At 46.2% G+C, this 17,569-nt stretch overlaps 1 protein-coding gene and 1 long non-coding RNA gene across 10 annotated transcripts in view; one reads left to right on the top strand and one right to left on the bottom strand.

Annotated features, from left to right (window-relative positions):
* Positions 1 to 264: 264 nt before the first annotated feature.
* On the top strand, positions 265 to 17,210 carry LOC139358452 (uncharacterized). Its single transcript, XR_011613329.1, has 2 exons — positions 265 to 351; positions 16,294 to 17,210. It is a non-coding gene; the product is annotated as an uncharacterized lncRNA (long non-coding RNA).
* LOC105496379 (L3MBTL histone methyl-lysine binding protein 1) overlaps positions 2,972 to 17,569 on the bottom strand; it is a 49,118-nt gene continuing 34,520 nt past the window's right edge. For 4 of the 9 annotated variants that reach the window (XM_071079266.1, XM_011766759.2, XM_071079268.1 and 1 more), the window contains one exon: positions 8,136 to 10,945. In XM_071079266.1, the coding sequence (XP_070935367.1) occupies positions 10,811 to 10,945 (135 nt within the window). In that variant the 3' untranslated portion in view covers positions 8,136 to 10,810. Of the gene's footprint in view, positions 7,289 to 8,135; positions 10,946 to 17,569 lie in introns of those variants that run through there. The other 5 variants (XM_071079267.1, XM_071079271.1, XM_071079265.1 and 2 more) reach the window with 4 other exon arrangements.

Consider the following 17,569-nt stretch of genomic DNA (forward strand, 5'->3'; position numbering starts at 1 on the left):
GCTGGCTTCAGGGCCTTCCAGTTACTAATTAACAACTGGACCTGAATTACCAAGCTGGCTGCACCCGCTGGCTCCTGGATGGGCACTGCCTGGGGGACTCTCTGAATTTTTAAAAGCACAACTTGTTATGTGACCATGGGCAACTGACTTCAGCTCCCGGAGCCTCATGTGAATTGCTGATGGATGGTGTGTCCTGCTGGAGGGAGGGTCTCTGAAGTCCCTTTCAACACTGGAACTGCCGCACTCTCTCAAGGTCCAGCTTAAATGCTGACTCCTACACAGCCTTCCCCGATTCCCTCCGCTGAGTCATCTTCCCTTTCGCTTGGAACCTAGTGAACCAGCAACTGAAAGGTTGGTCTCACACAACTCTCTCCTCCACCCCTTCCCTAATGGGGGCCACCAGCCTCTATGTTCAGTCCTTTCATAGAAACTTCCAGGGTTGGGCAGCTCATTTCCCCCTGAGCCAGCCTCTGGCAATTTCTTGTGTTAAGCCAAAGACTGCCACCCAGAGCTTACCCAACCTAGCACTGCCCTGGCACCGTTCGGGGAGAATCACAGCTGAGTTGAAACCTATGCCCCACTCTGCCCTTCAGAGATTTGAGGCTCAGGAACCAGAGATTAGCTCACCCTGGAGAACAGGGAAGGTTTTCTTGGGGGTTGACCCAAAGCGTCCCAGGCCCTGGGTTCTTTTTTTTGTTTTTTTTTGAGACGGAGTCTCGCTCTGTTACCCAGGCTGGAGTGCAGTGGCATGATCTCGGCTCACTGCAAGCTCCGCCTCCCGGGTTCACGCCATTCTCCTGCCTCAACTTCCCAAGTAGCTGGGACTACAGGCGCCTACCACCATGCCTGGCTAATTTTTGTAGTTTTAGTAGAGACGAGGTTTCACCGTGTTAGCCAGGATGGTCTCAATCTCCTGACCTCGTGATCCGCCCACCTTGGCCTCCCAAAGTGCTGGGATTACAGGCATGAGCCACCGTGCCTGGCTGGCCCTGGGTTCTAATTGGACCCCTGGACAGGTAACGGAAGCTCTGCCCAGTGACCCCTCCTCAGCAGGCTGACTTTCACACTGCTTCTTCCATTGCCTTTCCATTAAAATGTCAACAACTTTCTGGTAATTCTGGTGCCTTAAACACTGGCTGCTCTGCTGTGCTCTGGAGGAGCCCTGCATGGCTACACACCCCACCTCCACCAACACACATAGCAGCAGGTGTCTGGCCCTGGTCCAGATAGGGGAGGTGGCTGGCCTAAGTGCACAGAGCAAATCAGGGCAGCACACAAGGTCCTGCCCTTTTCCAGAGCTCCTGCTGCTGCTGCTGCTGTGCCACCAAGCTCCTTCTCCCCTGCTCTTCCAGAGCTGGTTAAAAAACACCCCACATACTGGCATTGGTTGCATAAAGTGTATCAACTAATTCCAACTTACAGAAGAATGTCAAATAAAAAGTGAAAGCTTTCCCTCCAGCCCATCTTCAATCTCCTTTCCAGAGGTAGCTGCTGTTAACTAAAGGGTGACAATCAGGCCGGACGCAGTGGCTCATGCCTGTAATCGCAGCACTTTGGGAGACCGAGGAGGGCGGATCACGAGGTCAGCAGATCGAGACCATCCTGGCTAACACGGTGAAACCCCGTCTCTACTAAAAATACAAAAAGTTAGCCGGGTGTGGTGGCAGGCGCTTGTAGTCCCAGCTGCTCGGGAGACTTAGGCAGGAGAATGGCATGAACCCGGGAGGCGGAGCTTGCAGTGAGCTGAGATCACGGCACTGCACTCCAGCCTGGGCAGCAGAGCGAGACTCTGTCTCAAAAAAAAAAAAAAAAAAAAAAAAAAAGGAAGGGTGACAATCCTTCCAGACTTTTGTCTATGTCTTAATCTATATATATTAATCTGTATGTATTAATCTATATAACTGCGTCCATTCTTTTCCAGAAAATGGGCCATCAGTAATTCACTTTTTTTCATATATACATCTTTTAAGCGGCTGCACCACACTTCAGTGTGGGGTTTTCACTACCCCTATTCCCTATTCACTCTTCCTTCTGATGGACATTTAGACTTTCGGCAGTTTCACAATATTTCCAACAAGGCTGCAGAGAACCTCTCTGCTTTAATATCCTGTGGCCTTCTGCTAGTATTTCTAACAGATAAACTCTTGTACATGTGAGTGCTGGGTTAATTATGAACTATCTACCAAATTGTTATAACAAGTTGTGCCAACCAACGTGGCTAGCAGCAGTGCTGAACTTGCCCTTCCCCCTCAGTGATACTGCAGGAAATGGCCAAGGTCACTCGTGCAGATATGTGCAGATAGTCCACTGCAGATATGCGTCTCCTTCCCATCTTCCTCTCTTCCTTCTTTCCCCTCCCACCCTCCCTGGCTGGACTTTGTTGTTTGGGTATGAAGGTCAAAGCCCTGTTCTCAGGCATAAGGGGAAAGCAAGAGACTTAACCAATGGAAATTCACCTCCAGAAATGTTCCCTGGACTTTGACATTCCTCAGCCCACTTTTCTGTCCTTAGTCTGGCTCCAGCCCTATTCCCACCCCCAGCCCCACCTGCAGATTCACCCATAGGCAAAAGGAATAACAGACACAGGGCCACCAGAGAAAAATCTGTTATCCACATGGGCTAAGAGAAAGACTCTTGGGCAAACATAGCCCAGATATGGGCCGCAGTTTCCTTTTTGGAAACATTTTTAGAAAGTGGTAAGTGTACAAAGTGTAAAATCAAATAATGAAAAAGATCAGTTCCTTGCCCCATTCCTCATCTTTTTAAGCTGCTTTCCTTGGTATTTACCTCCATATATCTTAATAGTCTTATACTTCTATTCTTCCATCTTTCAGTTTAAAACATTTCAAGTGGTTTCTTTACTACTATAGAACATGAATACTTAGATTATGCCCATGCAAACACACACTGCAGCTTTTCCTGAATTTATAGTTGCTTCATTTGGTTTTAGAAATTGAACATATTCAATATATATAATTATTAGAGAATTATATATAATTATGTGTACATAACTCTTTGATAAAGCTAAAATATCCTCTTGATACATTATCAGTTTCAGTCTTTTTCCCCCCATTTTTCTTAGAGCCTTTCATCCTCCTACTCTCACCTAGACAGCTGTCCAGAGGTGAACCTGGCCCTTCCTTTCCCATCACTCTGGAAACCCATCCCCACCTCCGCCTTTTTTTCATTTGAAATAAGAGTCTCTCTGTCACGCAGGCTGGAGTGCAGCGGCACGATCTCGGCTCACTGCAGCCTCCCACTCCCAGGTTCAAGCAATTCTTCTGCCTCAGCCTTCCAAGTAGCTAGGATTACAGGCACGCACCACCATACTCAGCTACTTGTTTTGTATTTTTAGTAGAGACAGGTTTTGCAGTGTTGGCCGGGCTGGTCTCAAACTCCTGGCCTCAAGAGATCCACCCGTCTTGGCCTCCCAAAGTGCTGGGATTACAGGCGTGAACCACTGTGACTGGCCTGGAAAATCCCCTTTGTCTCTTTCCTTGGTGTGTCCTGCTTCTTGGATCCTATGTCTTCCTCTTTTAAAAGGAAATTTATTGTGGTAAATATAAAATTTGCCATTGTAACCATTTTTTAAGGGTGCAATTCAGTGTCATTAAGTATATTCATGTTATATAAACATCATTATCTAATTAATAAAAAATCTGTTTTTATCACCCCGAAGAGAAACTCTGTAATTATCAGGCAATGACTCCACATTTCCCCTTCCCCACAGTCCCTGGTAACCTCTAATCTACTTTCCATCTCTATGAATTTGCCTATTTTGGATATTTCATATATGTGGAGTATTTGTTCTTTCATGTCTCTTTTTTATTTTTTTGAGACGGAGTCTCACACTGTTGCTCACGCTGGAGTGCAGTGGTGCGATCTCGGCTCACTGCAGCCTCCACCTCCTGGGTTCAAGTGACTCTCCTGCCTCAGCCTCCTAAGTAGCTGGGATTACAGGTGCCTGCCACCACACCCAACCAATTTTTTGTATTTTTAGTAGAGACGGGGTTTCACTATGTTGGCCAGGCTGGTCTCAAACTCCTGACCTCGTGATGTACCTGCCTCAGCCTCCCAAAGTGCTGGGATTACAGGCATGAGCCACCGCGCCTGGCCTCATTTATTTCACTTAGCGTGTTTTCAAGGTTCATCCAGTGGTAGCAAGTATCAGAACTTTATTCTGTTTTGACTGAATTAAGATTCCATTGAATGGATAGACCATATTTTGTTTTCTGCTGATGATGACATGGGCTGTTTCTACCTTTCAGCTGCTGTGAATAATATTGCAATGAGCATAGGCATACAAGTATCTGTTTTCTTTCTTTTTTTTTTTTTTTTTGAGACGGAGTCTCACGCTGTTGCCCAGGCTGGAGTGCAGTGGCGCGATCTCGGCTCACTGCAAGCTCCGCCTCCCGGGTTCCCGCCATTCTCCTGCCTCAGCCTCCTGAGTAGCTGGGACTACAGGCGCCCGCCACCGCGCCCGGCTAATTTTTTTTTTTTGTATTTTTAGTAGAGACGGGGTTTCACTGTGGTCTCGATCTCCTGACCTTGTGATCCGCCCGCCTCGGCCTCCCAAAGTGCTGGGATTACAGGCTTGAGCCACCACGCCCGGCCAAGTATCTGTTTTCAAATCTTTTGGGTATATACCTAGGAGTGGAATTGCTAAATCATATAATTCTATGCTTAGCTTTTGAAGGAACTGCCAAACTCTTTTTTTCAGCCTACATCATGCTTTGAATGCCAAACTCTCTTCCATAGCAGCTGCACCATTTTACATCTCCACTACTACAGGGGCTCCAATTTCTCCACAGCCTCACCATTTTACTTTCCTTTTTTAAAAAATTATAACCATCTTAATGGGTAAAAAGTGATATCTCATTGTGGCTTTAATTTACATTTCCCTAATGCCTAATGATGTTGAACAACTTTTCACAGGCTCACTGGCCATTTACATGTATTTTTTTGGAGAAATATCTATTCAAGTTGTTTGCCCATCTTTTAATGGGGCTTTTCGTTGCTTGCTTTTAGGAGTTCTTTATATATTCTATATATTAAACCCTTGTAAAATTTGCAAATGTTTTCTCCCACCCTGTAGGTGCTTTTTACTCTTTTGATAATGTCCTTTGATGCACAAAAGTCTTTAATTTTTATGAAGTTCAATTTTTTTTTTTTTTTGAGACAGAGTCTCGCACTGTCGCCCAGGCTGGAATGTAGTGCCGTGACCTCGGCTCACTGCAACCTCCACCTCCCGGGTTCAAGCGATTCTCCTGCCTCAGCCTCCCGAGTAGCTGGGACTACAGGCACGTGCCACCACACCCAGCTAACTTTTGTATTTTTAGTACAGATGGGGTTTCACAATGTTGGCCAGGATGGTCTCGATCTCTTGACTTCATGATCCGCCCACCTCGGCCTCCCAAAATGCTGGGATTACAAGTGTGAGCCACTGTGCCTGGCCATGAAGTTCAGTTTATCTATTTTTTCTTTTGTTGCTTATGCTTTTGGTGTCATAGCTAAGAATTCATTGCCAATTCCAAGGTCATGAAGATATACCTTTATGTTTTCTTCTCAGGGTTTTATAGTTTTAGTTCTTGTATTTAGGTCATCAATCCATTTTGAGTTAATTCTTGAACATGGGGTGAGGTAGGTATCCAATTTCATTCTTTTGCATGTAGAAATCCAGTTACCCCAGACCCATTTGTTGAAGAAACTGTACTTTCCTCCATTTAATGGACTTGGCATTCTTATTGAAAATCAACTGGTTATAGACGTATGGACTAATTTTTAGACTCTCACTTCTATCCTATTGGTCTATTTGTCCTTATGCCAGTACCACACTGTTTTGATTACTGTGGCTTTGAAGTAAGTTTTGAAATTGGTTTGCTCTGACTGGGCGCGGTGGCTCATGCCTGTTATTTCAGCACTTTGTGAGGCCAAGGTGGGAGGATCACCTGAGGTCAGGAGTTTGAGACCAGCCTGGCCAACATGATAAAACCTTGTCTCTACTAAAAATACAAAAATTAGCTGGGCATGGTGGTGGGTGCCTGTAATCCCAGCTACTCAGGAGGCTGAGGCAGGAGAATTGCTTGAACCCAGGAGACGGCGGAGGTTGCAGTGAGCTGAGATTGCACCGAGTTGAGATTGCACCATTGCATTCCAGCCTGGGTGACGAGAGCAAAACTCTGTCAAAAAAAAAAAAAAAAAAAAAAAAAAGAAAGCAGGCAGGCAGGCAGGAAGGAAATAAATAAATCAGTTCATTCTTCAACTTTGTTATACTTTATCAAGATTGTTTGGGCTATCTGAGGCCTCATGCAATTCCATAGGAATTTAAGGATCCGTCTTTCCATTTCTGCATGAAAAAAAAAATCAGCTGAGATTTTGATAAGGATTGCATTGAATATGTAAACCTCTTTGGGTAATATTGACATCTTAACAATATTAAGTCTTCCTAGCCATGAACACAGATCTCTTTCCATTTAGTTAGGTGTTCTTGAATTTCTTTCAGCAATGTTTTCTTGTTTTCAGTATACAAGTTTGTTCAGTTTGTTTTTGATATAATTTGTTTTCTCGGTTAGAATTAGAATTTCTCTTATTAGAATTTCTATTAATCATCTATTTGGGCCTCCAACTAGTCCTCTGATACATTTTCTTCTTTCCCATTTCTTATCTTTTCTTTTTTTTTTTTTTTTTTTTTGATGTGAAGTCTTGCTCTGTCACCCAGGCTGGAGTACAGTGGTGTGATCTCGGTTCACTGCAACCTCTGCCTCTCGGGTTCAAGCGATTCTTCTGCCTCAGCCTCCTGAGTAGCCGGGATTACAAACGCATACTACCACATCTGGCTAATTTTTGTATCTTTGGTAGAGACAGGGTTTCACTATGTTGGTCGGTCTGGTCTCAGACTCCTGACCTCGTGATCTGCCTACCTTGGCCTCCCAAAGTGCTGGGATTACAGGCATGAGCCACCAGGCCCGGCCTATTTCTTTTTATTCTACCTGCTGGGAAATGTCCTCAACTTTATCTTTTGACCCTTGTGTTGAATCTTTATCTCCGTAATCCCATTTTAAATGTCCAAAAGCCCCTTCTTGTCTCTTAATGTTTCTTTTCCTTTTATTGCAGCCATGGCTAGTAGAAGATTAGCTTCTGACAAGTGGAAGCATCAAGTCTTCCACTGTAATAGGAAAGAAACAGAATGAATGTGGGTGGGAGGAGACATGCAGATGAGATGGCAGGAAGGTGAAGGTGTTTCTTCTGATGACTTCCACTTTCTCTGTGACATGGATGGTGAGGACATCTGTCAAGACAATGGGGTAGGAGGTTTGAGAAGCATGAAAAGGGAAGTTAGAGCTAAAGCCCCCAAACCCCAGGTGCTTCCTGGGTGCCCTGAGGGTTCAGTTCACATTGAAGCCAGGGACCACCACTCTATCATGGCACCCGTCTCGGTCAGGTAGGTTCCCAGTTACGGTGTGGAAAGGTGCCATTTTCCCACCTGCTCGTAGTCTCTGGGAAGTGTAACAAAATCTAACTGTTCAGGTTGACATTTCCCCATCTGAAAGTTTGATGTTTTCATTTTTTATTTGAGCACCAGGATAGAGCACATCGGTGCAATCACAGCTCACTGCAGCCTCGAACTCCTGGGCTCAGGTGATCCTCCCGCTTCAGCCTCCTAAGTAGCCGGGACTACAGGCATACGCCATCATTAAAAATAATTTTTTTTTTTTATAGAGACAGGATCTAGTTATGTTACCCAGATGGTCTTGAACCCCTGGCCTCAAGTGATCCTCCCTCCTTGGCCTCCCAAAGTGGCTAGGATTATAAGCGTGAACCACTGTGCCCAGCCTGATATTATTATTTTAAAATTTAGAGGTTTCATTGAATTTTCTGCCCTTGACCATTTACCAAATATCAAGGATCAGGCCCTTTTAGACACTGATCTCTGGGAGTTCCCACTGTTTACACTTTCAGTGTAGACAGATACACCCATTTATCCTTATCTTTTGTTTGTTACCTTAAAAACTATAAGTACCCCTAACTAACAACACAGAGAACACTTCAGTCTCTGCAGTAATGCCACTACTGAGAATCATTTTGTGTTCTCTGGATGTTTTATCATGAAAATAGAAACAGACTCTGGCTGAATCTCAGTTGTTCAAGTTTATTTATGTTGTTTTGATACACCGACAAATCACACCACATTTTGTTTGTAACTTTTTCTCCCTCAAGAGTCATCTTAGCTTAGGCCAGAAGATTCTCTTAAAAGACACACACACACATGTGCACACACAAGAGGCAAGTACAAAAATGTAACCCCACCAAAGTGCATGTGAATGAAAGTGCAAAAAAGGCTTCATTTGCAAACTCTGAGATCATTCTCTCTGCTTGAGAACATAAACAGAAAGGTCCTAACTGCCCTAGGCCTGGGCTGATCAGGGGCTGGGCGAGGCTGCCAGGGGCCAAAATATAAGTGGCACCTGTTGCTAAGAGGGCAGAGGGCACCAGGAATCTCTGCCAACTCCCTCCCCTCTCTGCACTCCCAGGTCAAGGTGCAATAATATCATCTGGGGACAGAGTGGGGATAAAGGGGCAGTGGGGCAGACAAGAGGCAGATTTCGTTCTACTTTTTAATGATTTGGTTTCTTTCCAAAGAGTTTGACAACAGTGCAGAAAGTGCTGAGGCCTCAAAGTTCAGAGGCCTGGGAGCCCTTTTTTCCAAGGCCCTTGGTCCATCTTGCCTTTACCACAGGCAAGCATTACGCAGATCCGAGGGCAAAGGCCCTCCTAGTCCCTCTCCTTAGAAGCTGTGAGGTCCCACAGCACCAGCCATGAGTACTTGCTGCCTTCTCACTGCACAAAGTCAGTGAACACCTCTCGTCTTTTAGAGAAGCCGACTGAGGATAAGGAGCTGATAAGCTCTGCCACCACCCAGAAAACCAAGATAAAAGCAGGGCTTAGACTCGTTCTACTTTACTCTTGGCCAAGGGGGTACCAATGTCACCCTTGTAAACCCAACCTTTGCTGTGTAGCAGGGCTTGCCTAGCTTCCTCCCAGGAAGGCTGTGCTCAAAGCTGCCTCTAAGCAGTTGAAAGGGAAGGGACACCTGAAGCCCTGTGGGAGCTCAACTGTGGGAGCTGAATGGCTTCCTCAAAAAGCTGTCCAGCCCATGGGAGAGAGGGGACCCTACTGGGTTGTGGTAGGAAATCAACAGAGCTCTGGGTTTTCCACTTCTAAGGTAAAAATAAAGCTTCAAATTTTAATAATAGCCCTTGGCATTTTCCCAACACTGAGCCTCACATCTGCACCCTGTCAAACACTTCTGAGAGTGCCACACACGCACACATACACGTGCACACACACACGCATCACACGATTGAGAGAAGGGGTCTGGGAGAAGGCACCGGCCCCACACTCTGCAGGCCCACAACAGCACCTGGGCACAGGAGGTTGGCAGCGACTCCTTGCCTCCATGTGGGGCTGGCTCCTGCCAGTGGCTCTCCCCCTTCCCACCCAGGCTGGGAGGCAGGTTTGGCAGTGACTCAGTGGAAGCTGGGTTCCTATGTGGACAGAGAAGTGGAAGTCCCAGAGCCCCAGCAGGGACCTGGCTGGCAGTGCAAGACAAATGGAGAGCGGCAAGGAGGGCTTCAGGGACCCGGAGAATTCAGATAGAAAAGTTCACCTTCCTAACTCCCAACTTCAAGACTCTGCAAGAGCTAGTGGTAAACATTTAAGGGACACGCTGAATGATATCATGGGGGTGTGTGCTACACAGAGTGCTACATTTTCATGGCAGAAGGCCTGGCAGACCTGGGGCCATCACCCCATGGGCAATACCTTGGCTGAGGTCCAAGGCTGCAGAGGACACTATTCCTAATTTCAGGCACCACTATGCCTGCTGGAGCTGCCCCTCTGGCCAAAGACCCGAGATTGTCTAACAAATTCTTATGCTGGTCTCCTAACCTAGGCTACTGACCAGGCTGGGCTTACTCCTTTCCAGACTCAACACATGAAGGGTGTGTGGAAAACAGCAGTGGAACCTCAACCTCTGCCATCTATAAAAGAGGCTCTAGCCACCTGCTCATTCTGCTGGAACTTGGACTTGGCATGGGATACTAAAATGTCAACTGGTCCAGAACTGGGCAAGTTCAGGAAGGCATCTTAGCTCAGAATCTCTCAATTCCGGGCAAAAGAGAGAAAGGCAGCTAGAGACTTCCAAGGGATCTTATGAAAACATGTTTCTGAGGCTCACATACCTCAGGGGGAAGAGCCAGTGGGGTCTGGCTGGGGGCACTGCCCGGGAAACGAAGCAGCAGAATGAGGGCAGCAAAACCAGCAGACAGAAAGGGAGGAGGTGCCTCCAGGAGTAAATACGTTTGTGGCAGGGTCATTCTTGGCAGGAGGAAAGGAGCCAAGAAGAGAAAAGCACACAGAGATACCAAAAAAGGGAAAGGGGCCTCAGATTGAAGGACTGCTGCTCTACTAGACTCTCCTCAACCGCTAAGAAAAAGACCCTTTGGTAATAAAATAAAAGTCCACTGGAGCTGTGGGGTTGCCACAGTCCCACTGACTCCATGAGTAATGCCCCTGCCAATCACACCCTCACTGACATGCCTGGTGGCGAATGAGCTCTAGGACTTGGGGCTGGGTGCCTACCCTCCCCAGGGCTCCTCGGCTCCCATGTACCCTCTAAGAAGGACTAGCCCTGGTCAGATACAGGTGGAACATGGGGACGTGGGGGTATGAGGAACTCAGGTCAGGAAGAAAGCATCAGCTGGAGAGGGAGACCAAGCAGGGGCCGCAGGAGGGCCCAGCCCTGGGCCAGTCACTTTAAGGTGTCATCGGCGTTTTTGAACATGAGAATGGCGTTATAGATCTTCAAGGCTGGGCCCAGCTTGACGCTCATGATCTTCACAATGTCCGCCTGTGTCAGCAAAAGGAAGGCCTCGCCGTCAATCATCTGAGGGGTCGGGGGAGGGAGGTGGAAAGTGGAGAAGAAGGTGGAAAGGGTCACGGGGCAGGGGTGAAGGAAAGGGAGGGGTGCACATGGGGAATAGGGGAGGGGAGGAGGAGTAAAGGATATGTGGAAGACAGGGAAGGAGGAGAGAGGGGGAGAGAAAGGATCGGGAGAAAGGAGAAGGGAGGGAGAAAGGAAAAAAGGAAGACAGCAATGGGGACGGAGAAGGAAAGAAAGACAGCCACAGGTTTCCCCGTCTTCACACACTTGTTCTCTTTCTCTCTTTCTGCTGACTGGTCTAAGGTTTAGCATATGTATTTGCAAAATGTCTTTTGAGTCCTCACAGACAGTGGCTTTGAGAAACCTGCTGTTGTTGTCCCCACATGACCTCATCAGTCAACCTTAGTGTTGCTAACAGCAAGATAAGCAGACACTGTGAGCATTCTGACATGAGGAAGTATGAAGTACACAGTATCACCTAGGAGCTTGTCTTGCCAAAAGCAGAGGTGGGCAGGGGGAGAGAGAGAGAGAAACAGGGACAGTGACAGTGAGAATTTTAACCTAAGTCTAACCCAGCCTTTGGATCTAACTTTCATTTCTTGGGAAATATAGGGGATAGAGGAACAAGTTAAGTGACACCACAAGAAAGCAACAAGACAAATCCAAAAAACCACATTCTGAAAGACTTTTAAAACGTCATTAAAAAAGGAAAAACAAAGGATGGAGGGGCTCTTCTAGAACAGAAAAAACTTAAGAGACATAAAAACCAAAACCAATTATGTGGGCCTTGTTTGGATTCTGGCTCAAAAACTGCAAAGAGTATCCTAAGAACTGGGGAAATATGAATGCAGACTGGGTATTGGATGATATAAAGGAGTTACTTGCAATTTGGTAGTGGAATAACAAGATTGTGGTTATGTAAAGAAAGTCCTTAGTTTTTAGAGATGCAAAGTTATGTCCTCAGGGGTGAAATGTCATGCTGTCTAAAATTTACTTAAAATTACTTCATCCAAATATAGGTGAAGCAAATATGGAAAATATTGGTAATTGTTGATTCTAGCAGCTAGGTATGTGGGTAGAGTCAAGGAGTGAAGTCAGTTGTGGAGGAGGGGATGGAATGAAGAGAGGTGGGAGGCAGACTCTGGGGGTCAAGAGACTGAGCTGGGGGACGCTGTTTTTGAGGATATGCCATCCCTCCTATGCTCACCCCTCAAGCATCACAGCAATGAAAACACTTCTGTGTTGTTTCTTATGTGCCAGGCACTGCTCCTAAGCACCTGTCATGTATTAACTCAGTTAATCCTCACAATAACCCTATGAAGCAATACCATTATCCTGATTATACAGATGAGGAAACCAAGGCAGACAGGCTACAGAATTTGCCCAAGATATACCTTGCTTATAAGTGCTGACCTGTGTTCTTAACCACTGTGAGAGCTGGGTAGGGGTATCCTATGGACATGACTCATGCAGCTCAGGGGGCGATGCCGCCCAAGCCTGGCCCTGCCCCACAGTTCCGCGTGAGCCCTCCTCACACCTAGCTCCACAGACTGCACTACAGACCCTTCCCCAATAACTGGGTGTCTTCTGCCTTGCACCTCTGTTCCCTCTACCACCCCTGCCAGGAAGGCCTGCTCACTGTCAGCATGCTTCTCCCAGCAGTCAGAACTGTCTACTCCTTCCGCTCTGCCTAGAGTTCACACAGTTCCACAAACTCCCCTGAATTCTCCTTCCGCTCAGCCTAGAGTTCACACAGTTCCACAAACTCCCCTGAATTCTCCTTCCGCTCTGCCTAGACTTCACACAGTTCTACAAACTCCCCTGAATTGTATGTATTTCTTCATTTGCCTTCCAGGAGCACCACGGGGCTGCTTACCTGACATAAGTCAGGTGCTCAGTAAATCCAGAAAGAATGAATGAAAGGATCTCCGAGGTGTGGTGACAACAGAACTGTATCTCACAGAGGCTGGCAATCTTAGAGGTTAAACGGAGGCAGGACAGAGTGCGGGAATGAACCCCATATATCTGTCCCCCCAGCAGCTCTGAGGAAACAGTTACCTGGTCCTTCCCAATTCACTAACCAAGGAGGCTCCGAAAACTGGCACTTCTGATGGCTAAAAACCTTCCCCCTCAAAAGAAAATGGAAAGTCTAGTAGCCAAATGCACCGATGAGATTATATGCATTAAGCTTCCTTTCTAATGCTCTAAAATGACCCCTCAAGTGAAAAGGGGCTTCCCAGGTCTAAGATCAGGGTCTGGTGAATAAGCACATTTCCCCCTTCCTCAAGGAGTCTGCCATTCTATTCTCTCTCTAGCACCTCCTCGATGGGGAAGCACTGGAGAAACTGCTTGCCTGAGACACTGGGAGCTATGAGGCGGATGCCAAGTGGTCATCCCAGGAGGCAGCTCCCTTGGACTTGAGGAGCTCTCTTTGCTGACCCCCAGCAGATGTGTCTGTGTAGAAACATCCAGATTCAGACACCTCATGCCAGTCTGGCTCTGGGGCTTGCTCTGTAACCCAGGCTGGAGTACGGTGGCATGATCTCGGCTCACTGTAACCTCCACCTCCCAGGTTCAAGCAACTCTTCTGCCTCAGCCTCCTGAGTAGCTGGGACCAGAGGCATGTGCCACCACACCCAGCTAATTTCTGTATTTTTCGTATAGACAGGGTTTCACCATGTTGGCCAGGCTGGTCTCGAACTCCTGACATCTGGGATTACAGATGTGAGCCACCATGCCTGGCCTCTGGGGCTCCCTCTTGATGGTCCCACTGAATCACAGAGCCTGGCCAGGGAGACCTCGAAGTTCAGGATATGAAGGAAAGGAAACCCTGGCAGAGTTAAGTGTGTACTCTTACAGGAGTTCATTTCATTTCTTTTCTTTTTTTTTTTTTTTTGATAGAGAGTCTTGCTCTGTGCCTAGGCTGGAGTGCAGTGGCACAATCTCAGTTCACTGCAACCTCTGCCTTCCAGGTTCAAGCGATTCTCATGCCTCAGCCTCCCGAGTAGCTGGACTATAGGCATGCACCACCATGCTCGGCTAATTTTTTTGTATTTGTCATACAGACTGGGTTTCACCATGTTGGCCAGGCTGGTCTCAAACTCCTGACCTCAAATAATCTGCCCGCCTTGGTCTCCCAAATTGCTGGGATTACAGGAGTGAACCACCGCCCCGGCCAGGATTTCAGTTCTTATCATTCAGAGAACCCACTGGTATATGGCTCCTTGTGTATTGCCTGAGATTTCTCACCCACGGTAATTGCCAAGGCCCAGGTTTCAGGTTCTTCAAAGCAAAGGCCAGAGTCTGTGGTCTGGCAGTCTGAGACTAGGTAAGGGAACAATGGAATGACCTCAGAAAATCTAAGATGTTGTCTGTGTGCTGGTGGGTATGGGGAGTTTTGAGCCATATGATCAGGAAAAGGGTCATGTTCTGACCTTGAAGGTAGAGGAAAATGGATAAAATAAGTCATACAATAATCTACCCTAAGCAACAGCCTGCAGTGCTGTGGAGAGGTCCAGGGAATTTCCTAAAATTGAGATGATCAGGATAGATCTTGAGAGAGCCATACATGGAATGTTTAACACAGGTCAAGCTAAGATTTAATCAGCACTTTCAAAACCCCACTGGGACTTCTATGCTTTCAGAGCAGAAAGGTGTGGTCTACCAGGAGCCCAAGAATATGGGACATTTGGGAAGCAGGAAGCTGCCAGTATCCATCTGGCTGCACAGTTAGCAGAGCCCATCGGCCCCTCTCTGTCCTCCCCTACCTCTGGGCTCCAGGACACCTGCACACGTGTCTTTCACGGCCCTTACCACACTCTACCAGGAGCAACAACTTACAATTCTGTATCCCCTACCACGCAGAGAACCTTAAGAGCAGGGACCTGTTCTTATCTGCTTCAGTATCACATCACCTTATACAAGGCCAGGCACAAAGTAGACATCAATAATTATTTGCTGATGAAATGGCTACAATAAAGATGACAAAGAGAGGACTGGACAGACTACTCTTAGAGCCACCAGTAAAGAACAACCATAAGACCATCTATGCACTTTGCTCTAATTCCTCACTCATGAGGCAACCCTCTACTGGCTGGTCTGTGTCCCAGACGGAGAGCATCTTGATTGGTGTCCCTGAATACCCAATCATCAGTTAAGCCAGAGAGAGCCCACTCCTGGAGCATCGTCCTACCTGGGGAAACTGATGACATGGGCCAGACACTGGAGATGGCGATCCTCACATCCCATAAAGGTCCTGCTCCACTCCAAGACTCTATTTGATGCTGGCAGTCTACCAGTACACCTTCTCCCTTTGGCCACTAGTTTTCTGTATCACAGACCATGCTGAACCAAGAGACACAGCAGATGTTCCTGGGAGACACAGCCCTTGTCCCAAGATGAAGAGAATGCAAAGCCAAGCATAGGCTGGAGGATGAAACTCGGCTGGCTCTGTAGCTGGCTGAACCACCACACTTGAAGAGTGCTGACTTAGGACCTGTGGTCAACCTACAGAAAGGTCTGGAACAGGGTGCCACATGGTTCTGCCTTCTCATAAAACACGTTAAGACTTGGACAAAGACACAGAAGGCTTAGTTATCAGATGTGCAAGCTGTACGAGGTTGGAAAGCCTCATTAACATCACAGATGACCGAAGCAAAATTTAAAACAGGGCTTTAAAACCAACCAGATAACATTTAATAGGGTGGATGTAAAGTTTTACATTAGGTTAATTAAAAAAAAAATCTGTGGTGCAGGTACTCACTGGAAAATTTGGTTCAACTGTAGTTGACATGAAAAGCACCTGGGGGCTTTTATGAACCCCAAAGTAGTGTGATGTGGCTATAATAAAGCTAGGGCAAACTTAAGTTTTGCTAACAACAAAAAAAAATAGAGTTCAAATCTAGGGGAAGAGAAAATAACCCTAATGTACAAGAAATTATGGTATACTCATAAAATGGAACACCAGTCAGCAATAAACAAACTACAGGTACAGACAACAACATGGAGAAGCCTCAAAAACATGACACTGTGCAGAGACAGACCTAGAAGATAACACGCCCTATGATTCCATTTATATGAGCTGAAGAACAGGCAAAGCTCATCTATGATGCTAGAAATTAGAAAAGTGGTTGTCTTTTGGGGTGCGGACTGACTAAAAGGGGCTGAGAAAGAACTTTCTGGTATGATGGAAAGGTCTATATCTTTTTCTTTTCTTTTTTTTTTAACTAAGTTTTTTTTGTATGACTTAATATGAGAGGAAATGTCTATATGTTGATTGAAGAGTTCAAGGGCAGACATGTCGTAAAACCTGTGAAATTGTACTTTTAACATGTGTGCCTCTCTCTCTATAGGCATTTTATCTCAATTAAAACACCTCTAGGGGAGCAGCACCCCAGCATGTTCTATGTCGGCCAGAGGCCATCGAAAACAGGGAGTTCAGCTCTGCACACATACATGAAGAGAAGAAGATCACCAACACAGAGGGCAAGGAAAGCACCTGGAAGCAGGAGGAGTTTGGGAGCTCCACCACACACAGCTCAAAGGAGGAAACTGGCTGTGCTGGGCCTGGATACAGACACTCTTCCAGGGCAAGAAGAGCCAACTACTTTCTTTTTTTGTTTTTTGAGACAGAATTTTGTTCTGTTGCCCAGGCTGGAGTGCAGTGGTGCAATCTCGGCTCACCGCAACCTCCGCCTCCCAGGTTCAAGTGATTCTCCTGCCTCAGCCTCCCGAGTAGCTGGGACTACCGGTGCGTGCCACCATACCCAGTTAATTTTGTATTTTTAGTAGAGACAGGGTTTCACCATGTTAGCCAGGCTGGTCTTGAACTCCTGACCTCAGGTGATCTGCCCGACTTGGCCTCCCAAAGTGTTGGGATTACAGGCATCAGCCACTGCACCCGGCTGACAAAATTCTTTACTTAAGGGCAACTATGTACTAAAAGTCAAAACTGGTGTTTATTGTGTTCCCACCATATCAGTCATTTTGTATAGGTAAAGTGATTGGATCTACATGTTCCTCCATAATATTGCTATATTATATACTAGTGATACACAGCCATATACGACATAAAGACATTTCCATCAATGATTCCACATTTAAAACCATGGTCCCATAAGATTATAATGGAACATATACAGAAACCTGATACATGGCCCTTGATATTGGCATGGCAGATCAAGTAGGGGAAATGACTGATATTCAGTAATAATGCTGGGACATTTGTTTTTTCATGTGAAAATATACATATAAATAAAAATACATATAACATCTAGGTTTGTGTAAGTACATTCTATAATGTTTACACAATGACAAAATTGTCTAGTGACACATTTTTAAGAATGTATCCCCATCGTTAAACAATGCATGACTGTAATTATACTAGACATTCTGGTATGATTCATTCATCATTTCCAATGCTCACAATGGCTCTGCAAGGTAGACCTCATTATACCCACTTTATCTCCATTTTACAGACAAGAAGATGCAGGCTCAGAGACAGTAAACAGCTCAAATTGACAGAACTGGGATTTAAACCCAGACTGTCTCCAAAGCTGACATTCTTTTTTTATCTACAACTCACTACTCCTTGGCTCTTGATTTTAAGTGTGTGTTAGGATCCTTGCA

The sequence above is a fragment of the Macaca nemestrina genome, chromosome 15 (genome assembly GCF_043159975.1).
Source record: "Macaca nemestrina isolate mMacNem1 chromosome 15, mMacNem.hap1, whole genome shotgun sequence".
NCBI lineage: Eukaryota > Metazoa > Chordata > Mammalia > Primates > Cercopithecidae > Macaca > Macaca nemestrina.